This window comes from Eumetopias jubatus, unplaced genomic scaffold, assembly GCF_037043125.1.
Source record: "Eumetopias jubatus isolate StellerSeaLion01/CBP00866 unplaced genomic scaffold, mEumJub1_p1.0 scaffold_10, whole genome shotgun sequence".
In the NCBI taxonomy this organism is placed as follows: Eukaryota; Metazoa; Chordata; class Mammalia; order Carnivora; family Otariidae; genus Eumetopias; species Eumetopias jubatus.
Window position 1 is genome coordinate 51,665,801 of NW_028274816.1, and position 16,202 is coordinate 51,682,002.

General features: G+C 51.3%; 1 protein-coding gene across 8 annotated transcripts in view; it reads right to left on the reverse strand.

The window, feature by feature from the left end:
* The window catches only part of CUNH19orf47 (chromosome unknown C19orf47 homolog), a 33,689-nt gene that overhangs the window by 16,520 nt on the left and 967 nt on the right, over positions 1–16,202 (reverse strand). For 4 of the 8 annotated variants that reach the window (XM_028095662.2, XM_028095660.1, XM_028095657.2 and 1 more), the window contains exons 2-9: positions 15,550–15,652; positions 12,621–12,672; positions 9,685–9,772; positions 9,446–9,560; positions 7,943–8,024; positions 3,408–3,545; positions 1,730–1,882; positions 130–200 (exon numbers count right to left, since the gene is read on the reverse strand). In XM_028095662.2, coding sequence (XP_027951463.1) covers positions 130–200; positions 1,730–1,882; positions 3,408–3,545; positions 7,943–8,024; positions 9,446–9,560; positions 9,685–9,772; positions 12,621–12,639 — 666 coding nt within the window. In that variant the 5' untranslated portion in view covers positions 12,640–12,672; positions 15,550–15,652. The remainder of the gene's footprint in view (positions 1–129; positions 201–1,729; positions 1,883–3,407; positions 3,546–7,942; positions 8,025–9,445; positions 9,561–9,684; positions 9,773–12,620; positions 12,673–15,549; positions 15,653–16,202) is intronic. The other 4 variants (XM_028095661.1, XM_028095659.1, XM_028095663.2 and 1 more) reach the window with 3 other exon arrangements.

Genomic DNA, 16,202 nt, shown 5'->3' on the forward strand with positions numbered 1-16,202 from the left:
GAAGAAGGGACCTGAGGCTGTTAAGGTGGGTGAGGCGGCACAGGGAGTATGAGGGCCTAGATGTGGGACGGACACCCGCAAGGGAGACAAATTAGAGCACGTCAGGTGGTTTCCCCGTTCCCAACTCACTTTATTGCCTGTCGTCGTGTCCGCCTTGGTCTCAGCGCCGAGGCGGTCAAACACAGACGTCCTCTGGAGACCTGGGAGGGAAGTGAGCCCTCAGCCAGCACCTGCTGAGCAGCGCACGGAGCCCAGGCCTGGCCGAGCACCATGCATCGTGCAGACAAGGGAGGGGAGACACGGCTAGTCCAGGCCCAGGCAGCTCTGGTCCAGGCAGGCACAGACTCTGCGTCTACACCCTGGCTAACACTGACCCACACGTCCCTGGCTAGTGCCAACTGTGGGAAGGATCCACTGAAACTGACCCGTGGGCTCCTTGACTGTACAAGTTCGAGAAATGTGTGTGTGTGCAAAGGGTTCTTAATTCCTAGTTGTTCCCTTTACTCTTTTGGGGGTCATGGGGCTCTGAGAGCCTGCCGACTGGTGATAAGCGCTCTCCCTAAATCCCAACCCAAATAGCCATTGATAGAATGTTTACTAAGTCATGATATATAAATACAATGCATATATTAAATGACCATTAAAAAGAGTGAAAGCATGGGGCGCCTGAGAGGCTCAGTCGGTGAAGCGTCTGCCTTCGGCTCATGATCTCGGGGTCCTGGAATCAAGTCCAGCGTTGGGCTCCCTGCTCAACGGGAGGCCTGCTTCTCCCTCTGCCCCTCCCCTGCCTGTTCTCTCTCACTCTCTCTAATAAATAAATAAAATCTTTAAAATAAATAAATAAATAATAAAAAATAAAAAGAGTGAAAGCAGACCCACAATCCAGGTGAAAAGATCTCAATACAAAAGTTCTAGAATGGGGCGCCTGAATGGCTCAGTCAGTTAAGCATCTGCCTTTGGCTCAGCTCATGATGGGATCGAGCCCTGCATTGGGCTCCCTGCTCTGTGGGGAGTCTGCTTCTCCCTCTCCTCGCACCCCCACCCCCTGCTCATGCTCTCTCTCTCTCCCCCCCTCCAAAAAAACTTAAAAAAAAAAAAAGTTCTAGAACAATACCTACAGGATGATGCTATTTGTGATTTTTAAAAAACACTCATATGGGCCTATGTACAAATGCATGCATGCAAGCTCACAGATGCTGGTCTGGGTAGGTTAACGATGGCGTGGGATATGCGAGTGAGGGGACAGAGTCCGTCGGTACTGTATATTCTTCTGCACCATGTGACTGTTTTTCCATGAGGATATGTACAATATTCTAAAAGGAACATTGTGGGGAAGACCCTCTCTGTACCCCAGCTAGGGACTGAACCTCAACCAGGCTCCTCTGGCTCATAATGATGGCTCCCACGCTTTGGGCACCTGCCCTCAGCCAGGCATGGTCCCCACGTCACAGGCAAGCAGTCACGGAGTCCGAGTCCCCACCGCTCGGGGAAGAGGCGCCAGCCAAGGCACTAAGGAACCCTGCAACACTAACTGCAGGACGACAGGGCGGAGGCAGTGACGTGTCCTCCTCTTCTACGGCCACCATCGCTGTCCCCTCGGTCCAAGGCCCCCTGGATCTCGCTAGAGCCTGCCTCTCAGCCAGTGCCTGCAGCTGTGACCAACCCCGCACCATGCAACCAAAGGGAAATGCAGCCTCTACGCCCAAGGGCGCCCCTGCCGGGCCAATACCTTTGGCCGCCTGTTGCTGCTCCAGGATCTTGCGGGTCCGGGGGGTGGTGCCTTTGGGCATGTTGATGATGTACTTCCCCTCCATCTCGGCCGTGACCCGGCGCCGCTTGGTGGGGACAGCCAGGCTCTCCTCCTCCCGGCGGGCCAGGGCTGCTGGGGAGGGGGGGAAGTAAGCATCTTCTGGGATGGAATGTTCTCCTGAGGTGGGGGCTGGACGCCCAGCGAAGGGCACAAATGTGCCCTTTATTTCCATGTGTTCGAATGACTAGAATCCCTTATCTTCCCAACCACCACCGACTCCAAACCACCAAGAAATTCAGAGGTCTAGGTGCAACAGGGTTGTTGATGGCGCTCAGAATCCCCACTCGGTGGCGGGCCTCGCAAGGCTCCCTATGGCTCTGTCCCTGCCTTCCCCCCCCCCCCCCCCCCCCCCCGGTAGGCTGACCTCCCAGCCCAGCCAGTCACTTCAGAAAGGGGGAAAGGTTCAAGAGCTCCAGCTAGGTGGTGGTTTCACGGGTGTAACATTTTTTTTAAATTAATCAAACTGTATACTTACAAAGTGTACATCGTACATAAGTAAATTATAGCTCGCTTAAGGTTAAAAAAAAAAAAGAATCCCCTCAACACATCTGAGCCGGGTCACTCCCAGGCTCACTGTCCTTTTAGTACTTCAGAAATGAATTTTAACTTTCTTGCTCATGACACACAAATCAAAAAGACCAAAGACGGGGAGGAGGCACTTCGAAACACACAGGGCAGAAGGGGAGCACGAGCGGCAGCGGTGGACAGGGCCCCCCTCCCTGGGCCTCAGTTTCCACTTGTGCCAAGATCTTTGCTGTGGGGGTGAGGCCAACAAAGGCAGGACAGTGGGGCAGACAGCAGGAGGAGGGCTTGGAAGCCCAAAGGCCAGAGTCCTATTCCCAGCTTTCAAGCTGAGACCTGGAAGAAAAACAAAGGCCAAGCACAGAAGTCTTTGGAGGAAGAGTGTGCTGGGAGAAAGGAACATCAGGGGAAAGGCCCACGATGGGAAGGAGCCTGGAAGGGACACATGGGAGGGAGCCAGGGGAAGAGATGCAGGAGATGGATGCACATTATACAGAGCCTATAAGGACATGTGGGAAGATGACTTTACTACTGGAACAATGGGAAGCTCTGGAGAGTCCTAGCACAGGGTGAGAGGATCAGGTCAAAGGTCTGGAAGGATCCTCGTGGCTGCTGAGAGGAAACGGTAGCTTCCTGACCTCTGACCCCTGCCTCAAGCACAGGGCCTGGCACCAGTATGGGCCCTGGTGAGCATCTGGGAAAAGAGACTGAGCCACCTATAGTCCACAGCACTATACTGAACACTTAAGACCTTATGCAAAGGGTAATGTCAACATTAAGTGTTCTTTCCACAATAAAAAATAAATAAAAAATCTAAAACAACTGAACCGACCACTGAGAACTACTATGCACCTGTACTGTTAGGTACACCATCTCAAGGGCTTCCCACTGTCCCCATTCTACAGACTGGGAAAGCAAGGCCCACAGAGGTGCAGGGGCTTGACCAAGCCTGAATGCTCTGGACACCCTGTGGTCTTCAAAGCACCCAGCTACATTGGGAACATGACCTCCGAATACCATCTGCCAACCCACCCTCACCCCCAGCTCGTCCCGCCATCCACCCAAGTCCCCTCACCGGCAGCCTTGGCACTCTTCGCTGCCATCTTGTTGGACACAGTGACCGAGATCTTGGAGGTGCTGGTGTCCGGCCGCCTGGGGGGAGTGCCGGGTGGGGAGTCGCGGTTCAGGCTGTTGGCGATCATTCGAGAGGCGGCTGCAGGGAGGAAAGGGGAGAGTCCAGTCGTGCCAGGGCACCGGGGATGGGGGCCAGGACGGAGAAGGAAAGCCTTGGGACTGAATGGGGAAGGAGCAGCTAGAGTCACGCTGTGTCTACACGGCCATGATGGGGGTGCCTGAGGGCGGGCCAGTCTAACCAGGAGCTAGCCCACCCCTCGCTGTGTGGGGGCCTTTCCTGTGGCCCTAGACCAGCCTGGTTCCCATCACACCTCACCCAAGCTCCTCTCCCGGCTCCGCTTCACCATGCTGGTCTGGGGAATCTTTCCCACCCAGCACCTCTTCATAGCACATGCTGTTCCCTCGACCTGGCATGCAGTTACCCAAGCACCAACCAGCTTGCCCTGGCTCTTCACTCAGGTCTCCTCTCCGACGGCACCTCCTCAGAGAAAGCTTCCTGCACCACTCCATCAACCTCCACCGGCCTGACCCTATGCTAGGCTTGCTTTTGTCTCACAACCCTAGTTACTGCTTGACACTAAATGACACGGATTTGTCTACTGGTGGGCTCTCGGGCGAGTATGCAGGCCCCACCAGGAGATAATGCCTGTTTATTTCTGTATCCCCAGAGGTTGCAACAGTTTCTGGCACTTCACAGGTCCTCCATAAACATCCACTGGAAAAAATGAACACTCTCACGGAAAATCCCAACATCCCTACCAGAACAGGATCTACTGCAAGCCAATTTTACAGGTGAGGAAGCAGGGACTCCAGGAGGGGTCCCTCCACCAGGCCCCTGAGCAATGGTGAGTCCGGCTCCAGGGGGGCCATGGGAAGACATGCAGTGGCGTCCCTCTGGGGGTGAGGGACAGGAGTGAGGGCCGTCTCTGGTGGCCCCAGTCTTCTGCGGAGCCGAAGGAGGGATCCCAGGGCACCAGGGGGTAGCTACACACGCAGATGGGAGGGCCAGCCCCAGTGTGGGAAGGACACGGGTCTCATCTCGGGCACAGTGTAGCTGGTTTTAGGGCCCGGGTTTCAAAAGCTCCTGGGGAAGACCTTCATGCTGCCCTGGCTTGCTCCACAGTCCCGGGATCCCCCACCCCATTGGCTTTTAGATTTTGGTATTCCACCCTACCCACCCCCTAAAAGCCTTCCCTTTTTCTGCTATGTGCTCTCTCTCAAAACCTACTGAAGTCCCCCATACTGACCCTTGATATGCTATTACAATTATATGTTGCTTGGTTGGTTTTTGAAATTATAAGTAGAGCATACAGAAAAAATCCATCAAACCTACACAGACCACTTAATAGAAAGTCAACTCCCACATACCCACCACCCAGGTCAAGAATTGGAGCCTTCCTCACGTGACTGTGATGAGCACCGGGTATTATATGAAACTGACAAATTACTGAACGCTACATCTGAAATTGATGATGTATTAGAAATTGGCTAATTAAATTTAAATTGAACAAAAAGAAAAAGAAGAATTGGAGCTTTCCAAAGTCCGGGGATTGGCCCTTCCCAATCAGACCTCCTCCTTCCCCCTACCAGGAAAAAATGGTCGGTTTTCAGCCCGGCTCCCTCCCCTGGTAATGACCGGTATATACTCTTTCACAGTTTTCCCAAGACTTTTCTTCAGACAGCTCTGAAGCCAGATGGGGGTGGCTTTCTGGTGAGCTGTGCAGAACCTCCTGGGATGGTCTGCTATAGAAGGTACGCAGCTGAGAGGCCCTGCCTCTTGCAGTGTACCCAGGGGGAAACACCTTGCTTGAAAGGGATAAGGGATGTGATGTTTCATCACGACGGGTAATTACCATTTAGGTGGAAGAAAACAACTGTCTCTGCCCTAATGAATTTAAGCTGTAGTCAGATGTCAGACACACATATACAGACACGCATATTCAAAAGCATGTATTATAAAGTGCATACAAGTGAGTGTACCAAAAATGCTGTTCTGGAACATTCTTCCCTACTCCCTTTCCCTCTTTGCCTGTTTCCCCTATTCCTCCCAATTGCCTATTTTCTCCACTAGTAATTCTGTTAGTTTTACTTTTTTAAATGTTTTAAACGAAGACCTTCAGAAGGCTATAAAAAATACACACTATCTGACTTCAGTTTTATATACTTGACAGACTAGCAAAAAAGACTAACAAAAATAGACATTCTGTGCTGTGAGAAATCAGGGTAATGGGTGCCCTGGAGAGGGGGGCAGCGATGCCGGTCAGGTTTCTGTTTCTGGATTTGGATGCTGCTAGCTACACGGCCGTTGCGCCTGTGGAAAGTGATTCAGCTGTACTTTCATGATTGCACACTTTCCCATACGTAAGTTCAGGCAGACTGTTGCAGGAAAGAACTCCCAATTTGTTCAGCCTCCCTTTGTCCATGCCTTTGGGTGGCACTGCCCACACCGACGCTGGGCTCAGGCATGTGACGGGCTTTGGCCAATGGGACAAGAGCAAGAGTTATACAAGTGGAAGCTTAAGAGGTGCTTTGCACCGTGGGGCCTGCCCTCTCATGCTGCTCTGGGTAACCCTACGATCAGCACCGTGTGGACGAGCCCAGGCTCGCCTGCTGGAAAACGAGCGACATGTGGCCCAGTCACCTCTGTTGGCCCAGATGACATCAAGCCAACCACCAGACGTGTGAGTGAGTCCGTGCTAGATCACCCAGCCTCAACTGAGCTGCTAGATGACCACTGAGATCAGCTGAGCTGGCCCAGAACAGAACTGACCGCCCAGGTCATAAAATCATGAGAAATAAAAAGTCAGTGCTTTAAACCCATTTGGGGCTTGTTATGCAGCAAAGGCTAATATGCATATAAGATTTTTTTAAAGTTTATTTTTCTTGGGATGCCTGGGTGGCTCAGTTGGTTAAGTGTCTGCCTTCGGCTCAGGTCATGATCCCGGGGTCCTGCCAGCTTCTCCCTCTGCTTGCTTGCTTGATCTTTCTCTCTCTCTCCCCCTCTCCCTCTGACAAATAAATAAATCTTAAAAAAATAAACATAAAGGTTTCTTTTTTTTTTAATTTTATTTATTTATTTGAAAGAGAGAGAGAGAGAGAGAGAGACAGCGAGAGAGGGAACACAAGCAGGGGGAGTGGGAGAGAGAGAAGCAGGCTTCCTGCCGAGCAGGGAGCCCAATGTGGGGCTCGATCCCAGGACCCCGGGATCATGACCTGAGCCGAAGGCAGAAGCCCAACGACTGAGCCATCCAGGAGCCCCAAGTTTCTTTTTCTTTTTTTTTTTTTTAAAGATTTTATTTATTTGACAGAGAGAGACACAGCAAGAGAGGGAACACAAGCAAGGGGAGTGGCAGAGGGAGCGGGAAAAGCAGGCTTCCCGCGGAGAAGGGAGGCCGATGCGAGCCTCGATCCCAGGACCCTGGGATCATGACCTGAGCCAAAGGCAGATGCTTGACCATCTAAGCCACCCAGGTACCCCTCAAGTTTATTTTTCTTAAAAAGATATCACACTGGGGCGCCTGGGTGGCTCAGTCATTAAGCGTCTGCCTTCAGCTCAGGTCATGATCCCGGGGTCCTGGGATCGAGCCCCGCATCGGGCTCCCTGTTCAATGGGAAGCCTGCTTCTCCTTCTCCCACTCCCCCTGCTTATGTTCCCTCTCTTGCTGTGTCTCTCTCTGTCAAATAAATAAAACCTTTAAAAAAAAAAAAAGGTATCACACTGCTGAAAAAAAACAAATGTATAAATACAGTCTGTTCCCACCATTCACAGATTCCCTATTTGCAAATGTGCCTCTTCGCTAACATTGATTTGTAACCCCAAAACCAATACTTGTGATGCTTTTGTGGTCATCCACAGCCAGGCACTGAACAGTGAAAGACCTGAGTCACCTGACACCCACTCGCCCCCTGAAGTCAAACGAGGTGACACTCTGCCTTGTTGTGTCAGCTCTCACACAAGTAAACAAGTAGGCTTCTTGCGGTCTATTTCGTGCCATGTTTTTACATTTTTGTGCTTTTTGTTAGTGATTTTGCTGTTTAAAATGGCCCCCAAGCATAGTGACAAGGTGGTTTCTAGTATTCCCAAGTGATGTGCCTTACGGAGAAAATATATGTGTTAGATTAGCTTTGTCCAGGCACGCGTTATAGTGCTGCTGGTCCCCAGCTCGATGTTAACGCATCGACCTATGACAGATGAAAAGTCTTTAAACAGAAACACACATAAAGTCGGGTCTGCACGGATCAGTTGGCAAAGATGTTGTAACCAGAGGCTCGCAGGAACCTAACCTTGTATTTCCTCCGGGAGCAGCGACTCGGGACTCGCTAATTCAGTGTTCGCTTAATAGAACTTTATAGAACAGAACTGCCACCAATGAAAATCAGCGGCTGAGAGAACCTCAGATGCAGACTCCAGCTGTGTCCCCTTGACAACTAAACTACATGAATAAAGGGAAGGAATCCTAGGTGGGTGGGACTCACCGCTAGAGGCGCCTCGGCGGATCTCGCCTGGGATGGGGCTGGGGTTGCAGGGCACTGACTCAGTGGCAGCCTTGCACATGTCCTGTAAAAAAAAAAAAAAAAAAAAAAACAGGTGTCTGGGTTACCAGAGGGACAAGGACATGAGGTCCGGGAACAGAAATCTGAGCAACACTGGAGGGATCAGAGTCCGAGCTGCTAGAGAAGAGATTTCAGAACATTTCACTCCCAACCATGAGAAAGCAGCAGACACACCCAAACGGAGAAACGTTCTGCAAAACACCTAAGCAGTACTCTTCAAAACTGTCAAGTTCATCAAACACTGGGCAAGACTATGGAACTGTCACAAATTAACAGAGACCAAGGAGACGTAAGGAGACTTAAGTAAATTGCAAGGTGGTATTTGCGGAAGAGAAAGAAGACATCGGTGAAAGAACTGAGAAAATCCAAGCAGTCTGTGGTATAGTTAGTGGGAGCGTGCTAATGTTCCTTTCTTATTTTTGACAAACGCGCCATGTTTACGTGCGGTGCTAGCATGAGGGGAAGCTTAGGGAAGGAGATACAGAAACTTTCTGTACTGTTGTCAGAACTTTTCTGTAAACCTAAAGTTGTTCCCAAATTTAGAAGTTTAAAGGGGGAAAAAAAGCTTTGCTCAGTGACCTGTTCTGTGATAACTCGGGGAATGCCCCTGACTTGACAGAGTGCTCACTGTGGGGTCCTGGCTGGATGATGGCCAGGTGAAGGCCTGTCCCTGGGTCGGGGAAGCAGCCAGTGTTTGGTAAAGTGAGAGTCTGAGAGCACAGCTCTGAGGCAAGCTTCCTTCTCAGTCGAGTGGAGTGAGCAATAAATGAGTTAAAATGAGTAAAGGATGGAGACAGGTCCTGACAGGCTATGGTAAAGCCTTGGTAAGTGTCAGCTATCAAGATTCAACAAGCTCTTCATTCCAGGTCTGGCGCTCGGTGCCACACACACTATCTGGCAGGTGGCCACAGTCCCCCATACAGGAGTGGAGTGTGAAAAGCCTGTTTCAGAGAGACTCAGGGAGGTAAAGATCACTTGTCTAAGGTCACTGTAAGTGGAAGGGCCAAGAATGGAATAACCATGTTGTTGGCCAAGTCACCGACCGAGTCCCACAGGGGGAGCTCCTGTCCTGGGGACAGAGAAGAGTCCTGCTAATGATGATCATCATTATGAGGAAGATGAGAACTAGTAATGATTAATAGAGAGCCTTTACTGAGGCCCAACTATTTACACTGTACTGGGGCTTTATTTAATTCAGTTAAATAAACCACCTTGCAAGATAGGTCTGCCTATCTGCATTCTACCAATGGAGAAAGAAAGGCTCAGAGAGGTTAGGCAACACACCCAATGTCACACAGCAAATGGTACAACCAGCCTTGGAACTCAGGTCTGCCTGCTTTTGCTTCCAAGCCTCCTGCTGGCTCTGCCACCGTCCCTCCACCGCACCTTAAACCGAGGGACCAAGGGGTTGGGCTGCGCACCCACCTGACGGTGCACCACCTTGGCATGCTTGAGGATGGCAATGATGTCGCCCACCACAGTCACGCCCAGCTCATTCATGATCTCTTTGTTGAGATCCAGCAGCATGCTCTTCTGGATCCTGCAGGGGAGGGTCACCAGTGAGGCCACAGTGGGTCAGGACGGATGGGCCAGCCAGCTCCCTTCTCCCCCCACCGCTCCCCTCCTCTCTCCAAGTTCCCGCTCTGTCCCCTTGGCCCCCTTACCTATTATCCACAAACATCACAGCGTAATTGACAGCAGGCCCCGGAGGAATGCCGGCTTCCTTAAAGAACTGGATCCACTCGGAAGTGGCTGGGGGATGGACAGGGCTCATTATTCCCATTATTCTCTCCAGAGAAGAGTAGCCGCAAAACCACGGCTCCCACAAATTAGATGCTCACCGTACGCCAGGCCCTGGCCGAGCGCTTCACGAAACAGTGGAACTCAGCCCGCCCACACCCCTGTGAGGAGCTCAGCAGCATTAGGACTCCCTCACTCTGCCAACCAGGAGACTGAGGCCACGAAGGAGGCCTGAGGAGACTGAGAACACGAAGCCCATGTGCCTCTGTACGGCCCTTCTGCTCACAGCTCTGCCCTGGCTGCGAGCCACCACGATCATCCCCATGCTTGGCCGGTGCCCGAGTTCAGGGAGCCGGGACTCTGGGTTCTCCGCCCTGGTCCCCATTGGCAGGCCCAGCTCCCGAGGGTGACAGGATCCACAGGTGACCGGAAAGAAGGGACACAGCCGGCCCATGAGCGTCAGCAAGCCCTCTCCTCACCACAGAAGCAGCAAGCAGAGGCTTTGGTGCTTGGGTTCAAATTCTGGCTCTGCCACCTCCTGGCTAAGGGCCTATGGGAAATTAAAGCTTGGGGGTCTCCGTTTCCGCCTCTGTAAATTTAGGGATAATACACTCAGTAAGGACTTACCGAGGACTTGGCACAGGCCAGGTCCCATTTTTAAGGACCGGGGATTCCGGGACACAAGACAACCACAAGACAACGTCCCTGCCCTCATCGAGCTCACATTCCAGTGGTAACGCCCACATTCTTGCATACTTGGATCACAGTGCAGACTCGGTGAGAGTCCCCATAAAGCCCCATAAAGGACTTTAAGTGACACCTGGCCCAGGGGACAATCTCATCTCATAGCAGCTGCTGCTATTCTTATTCTGCCACCACTACCACCGCCAAGGCCAAGACCAGGGACACACCCACCCATGAAGCCTTATTTTTTTCTAAACTTGTCTGTTTAGCCTCTTGGGTGTGACCTTCAAACTGACCCTGGTCTGGCCAACGGGTGTTAGATAAGATCACTAATTCTAAGAACTTTCTTTTCACATTTTAACATCTCTGAAACTAAGAACCACCGGGCAATCAATGGTGTGCCGTGGTTTCACTGGGGAAACTTTTTCTTTAATAGCACTACACCCAACAATCAAAACAAGAAATTTGCTACTGCTATGCCCATTTTGCTTATAAAACCACTGAGGCTCAGAGTGGGGAAAGAGACTCTGGTCTAGGTGACTTCAGGGATCGGGCACAGGCCCAGGGGCCACCCCTCTGCCCACCTGGCCACAGGCCTATCTCCCCAAGATTGAGGGGAGGTGAGGAGCTCGTGCCCTCAGGACTTCTGCCACCAGCCCAGAGGACAGGGGGCCTTTTTCTGCCTTACACAGGCACTATCCACCTGCCCAGGCATGGGGCCCTGGGTTCCATTAGCCAAAAGCAGGCAACTTTGTCCATTAAAAAAAAAAAACACATAATGATCCCACTTATATGAAATGTCCAGAATAGGTAAATATCTATAGAGATCTACAGAGACAGAAAGCAGATTAGTGGTTGCCAAGGGCTGGCAGGGAAGAGAGTGACTGTTAGTTAATGGGTATGGGGGCTTTCCGGGAGTGATGAAAAGGTTTTGAAACTGACTGTGCTGATGGTTGCAGAACTCTGAACACAGAATATAAAAACCACTGAACTGGACACTTTTTAAATAGGGGAATCATATAAAATGTGAACCGTATCTCAGTTATGTTGTTATTAAGGAGGGAAAAGAAGCCACATCGTTTGGGGGTGGCTAGCTGCCTGAAGCAAAGTCGAGGAACTGCAAACGTCCCCACATCGGGCCCTTGCCATCATTTCACGTCCTACTAAAGAGAAAAATATGCTGCAAAGTAAATGGTCAGGAGCACCCCCATTCCAGAAAGAGTAAGAGGGGACACACAACATGTGTCGTGGACTCAGTGACGTACAGTTTGCCATACATAGCAGGAGACACGCACTGGAATATTCACAGCAGCTGGTCTGTTAACAGCCCCAGCCCAGAAGCAATGCAGGATCGTGGACAGAAGCAGAGAAACCAAGGGTGGTCACACGCAAGAAATACTACACAGCAGCTCAAAGGAAAGAACTGCAGCTACACGCAGCCAGAGGGGACTTCCGGCCGTCATGCGGAGCAAAAGAAGCCGCACCCAGAGCAAGAGACAGAACATTTCCAACACCCCAGAAACCCCCCTGCCCCCACCACATTCCCTATGTAGTGATGTCTCTCTGTTTCTCGAGGGCAGCCAGCACCTTCCAACAGCATGGATTGGTTTTGCCTGTTTCTGTGCTTTATAGAAATGGAATCATAAAGGATGTAGTCCCACGTTTACTTTCTAATTGCTCTCATGACCACACAAGGATGTCCTATGTACTTCTCTATAGGCACAAATCTCAAAAAACATACAAGCTACCCGCTAACCTCTGTGCTTTGGCAATCCCACGGTGCAGAGCTTAAAGAGAATATAGTGATGGGGCTTATGAGAATCCTAACGGCTAACATTTGTTGGGAACCATGCCCAAGGTCGGACATGCAATAACCTACTTAACCCTTACAGCATCCCAGGACGTGGGGACTGCTAGTTTCTCCATTTTACAGGTGAAAAAACTGAGGCTCTGCTGGGCTCCACATCACCAAGTTCTTTAAGGCTAGACTATGCCATCGGGAGGCCAAGATACAGAGTGGCTAGGCCCTGGGCAGGCCGCAGCCCCGCCTCCGAGGTCCTCAGGCAACAGCTGTTCCTGCCAGTGACCTGGCCCTCCCTCCCCCACCTCGTCCAAGGTCATACCTCAGAAAGGGCACTGGGGAGGGGGAGCCCCGGAGAGAAGGCCACAGACTCACCCATAGTCACTGAGACCATTGTCTCTCCGGCTCTGGTGCTGCTCCCGGGAGCCTGGAAGAGAGAACAAGGGCAGAGGGCCCATGAGTCGCCATCGGGCTATGAGTGTTTGTCCCTCCTTCGCTGCCTGTCGGGCCTGCCTGCCAGCCAGAGGAGACTGCCCAGGCTGGGGGCTCACAGCCCAGGAATAGCCTGAACACCTGGCAGGAAGTCAGCCTGGGACAGAGCTGCCACAACTCTCATGGTTGCCTGGGACAAGGCCCAGGGATGGCAAATGTCCACAGCTCCATCCCCACACACCTCAGAAGTTTCTGGCTGGGATAAGAGAGGGAGAGAAAAAAAAAAAAGACACCCCCCACTGCCACACCCCCCCCCCCCCCCCCGCTCAAGACTTTAACCATAAATGCCCATTAGTCATCCATTCACAAATTATTTACCGACAGCCTACGACGTGCGAGGCACTATTCTAGGAGCTAAAGATCCTGAGGTGAACAGAAATACAGAGCGTGGCATCTAGTTGGGGACAGGGGAAGGGGGACGAGAGAGTAAACAAGCAAAACGGATCACAATACGGTGAGTCAGAAAGCCCTCGGTGTCACGCAGAACAGAGAGAGCCTGGCAAGGCAGGGAGGGGTTGTGATTAGAAATGGGGCGAACAGGGGAGACCCCTCTAAAGCGACAGGAGACCCGAAAGAGGTGGAGGAGTGAGCCCTGTGGTTTTACAGAGGAAAAGCGTTCCAGGAGAAGGTATAGCAAGTCCAGTGTCCAGAGCCAGGAGCCCATCTGGCATGGGTGCGAGACGGCATGGAGCCGGGGTGACTGCGGGAAGCAGAGGCAAGTAGGAGGAGCTGAGGGCAGAGAGGTGGGCCACCACATCAGGAGAGCCTCGGACAAGAAATGGAAAACCAACGTCCACTTAAGTAAGACGAGCGGGTGCCAGAAAGCTGTTAAGGACACATTAGCACCAACGGGGACTTTCCCCTGAACATTACTGGGCACCGGGGTGGCTCAGGTCATGGTCCCAGGGTCCTGGGATCAAGCCCCGAGTTGGGCTCCCTGCTCAGCGGGGCGCCTGCTTCTCTCTCTCCCCCAGCTGCAGCGTCCCCTGCTTATGCTCTCTGTCTGTCGAATAAATAAATAAAATCAAAAAAAAAAAAAAAAAGGAAACTAAAGGGAAAAACTTCCTTGCCTGATAATTCACTGCGATCTGCCTCCAGGACCACTTGTCCCACTCAGCCCTCCTATCCTTCTCTGGCCCAACCCTCTGCTCCAAGCCCTCTGCCCTCTTCCTTCACTCTACTCCCCTCTACCCACTCCGACCCGATTTTTTTTTTTTTATTTTTTTTTTAAAGATTTTTATTTTATTTGACAGAGAGAGCACAAGCAGAGGGAGAGAGAGAGGGAGAAGCAGGCTCCCTGCTGAGCAAGGAGCCCGATGTGGGGCTCGATCCCAGGACCCTGGGATCATGACCCGGGCCGAAGGCAGACGCTTAACCGACTGAGCCACCCAGGCGTCCCGATTTTTTTTTTTTTTTAATATTTTATTTATCTGAGAGAAAGAGAGAGCATGAGAGTGGGGGTATGGGCAGAAGGACAAGCAGACTCCCCACTGAGCAAGGAGCCCCAGGACCCTGAGATCACGACCTGAGCCAAAAGCAGACGCTTAACCAACAGAGCCACCCAGGCACCCCCTGGCCCCCCATTCTGATCCTTCTCCCTCACCTTCCTCTGCTTGCTCCACAGGGTGCAGAAGACCCTTTCTGCTCACCATCACACTAAACGCCCCTCCCTGCCCCCATTCTGTTGGTACAACAGAGACGGTATGAGAATAAGGACTCTGGAACCAGACCACGGGGTTCAAATCTGGCTCTCTACCACTTCCTAGCTGCGTGGTCTCAGCAAGTTACTTCACCAGTCAGGCCTGGTGTCCCCATCTGGAAATCGAGATGGTACAGATGTTACTTCTCTTGGAGGACGGCTTGAACGCCAGATGAGCTTCTATGCTCGGAGTACCTGAGGCAGGGCCCATGTACCCTAAGAGTCTGGAAGCATTGGCTATTCTTACCTCTCAGGCCTCCTGTCTTAGCCTTTCCTCCGACTAGGGCTTTGCGTGCCTCCTGGTTTTCCCACGGAAGCTCACCTGTGCCTGGAATGCTTTCTCATCCTGTCCTCCTGGCAAGCTCTCCTTCACTCTGTTTGGCTGTCACCCACTTTGTGAAGCTTTCCCAAAGTCCCCAGATGTGAGACTCTCCCCTCTGCCTCCAACTGGGGTTCATCCTGGCCTTCTCTGATGCTGCTGTTGCATCTCTTATTGATAAACACGACCACAGACATCACTCTGACCCGTACTTGACTCCTAAGATCTACTTTGCCTTCTGGATTTTGCCACTGGACAAAGCCAACACCACCAGCATCTCTCCAAGAACAGGGCATGGTGAGGCTTCAATATATCAGACAGAAAGACAACATGTCACATACCAAGCACTGATTATGCACCAGGACCGGAGCCAGGCATCATGCTGACACCTCACAACCTCCTCATGAGGGAGGACTATTATTAGCCCCATTTTAATCGATGAAAAAAAAAAAACGACTCATCGAGGTACAGTCATCTGTCAAATGCCACATTTACCAAGTGACTTCACTGGGATTCGAAAACAAGTTCTCCCTGATCCACTGCCCAGTCAGTAACTCTTGTCGAAAGTTTACGTGCCAGGCACTGAGTATACACAGCTCAGTGTCTCTCACAACCACCCGGGGAAAAAAAGTTAAAATGATCCCCATGTTACAAATTAAAGTGGCAGGTCCAAGGTCAAACAGCAAGGAACTATAGGGCCAAGTCAGTCCAATGCCTATGACTGACACTGGCTGAGGGATTACTACAACCCAGGCGCTGTGGTCAGTCTCTGCGAGGTGTCAGTTAATGCTTACCAGAAGCCTTTGGGAACTGGTATCCTCTCCCTACAGCTGCAGAAGTCCCCCTGCTGGACTCAATTGCCTCTCTCCTCCATTAAAAGCCCATCTCCAGCACTTTCTAAACAGTGAAAATTGGAACATTAATAATAATAGCAAATGACAGTTCCTAAAACTCAAGCAATTACCATGTATCAGACTCCCCTGCTAAGCCCTTGAAAGGCTTGGATCTACATCCTGACTTTACCACTTCCAAACCCCGCCCCTGGGGGCCAGGGGTTACCCTTAACCTTTCTGGATGTCACTTCCCTCAAATAGAAAACAAGAATAATAGGGGTATCTATTCTTAAAATGGTTAGAGGGATGAAGTGAGTTCATAAACACCGAGTCCTTAAAACAATGCTGGGCAGGTGATAAGTGCTACGTACATATGCATTAAATAAATCAAACTTCGGTGAGCTAGAGAAAGGGTAGGATAGTCACTGACCTAATGTCAGCCACATGCAAAGTGTGAGCAAAGAACAGAGTATAACTTGACAGTGCCCGTGGGACCGTGATATTCCCTTTTCAATTCTCTTTCAGCTTCTGTCTACAATTTAAATAGACTATTCAGTTTCTGTTGTATTTCAGGTTACGTTTTCCTTCTTTTCACGGCCAGCAATGCTAGTTTT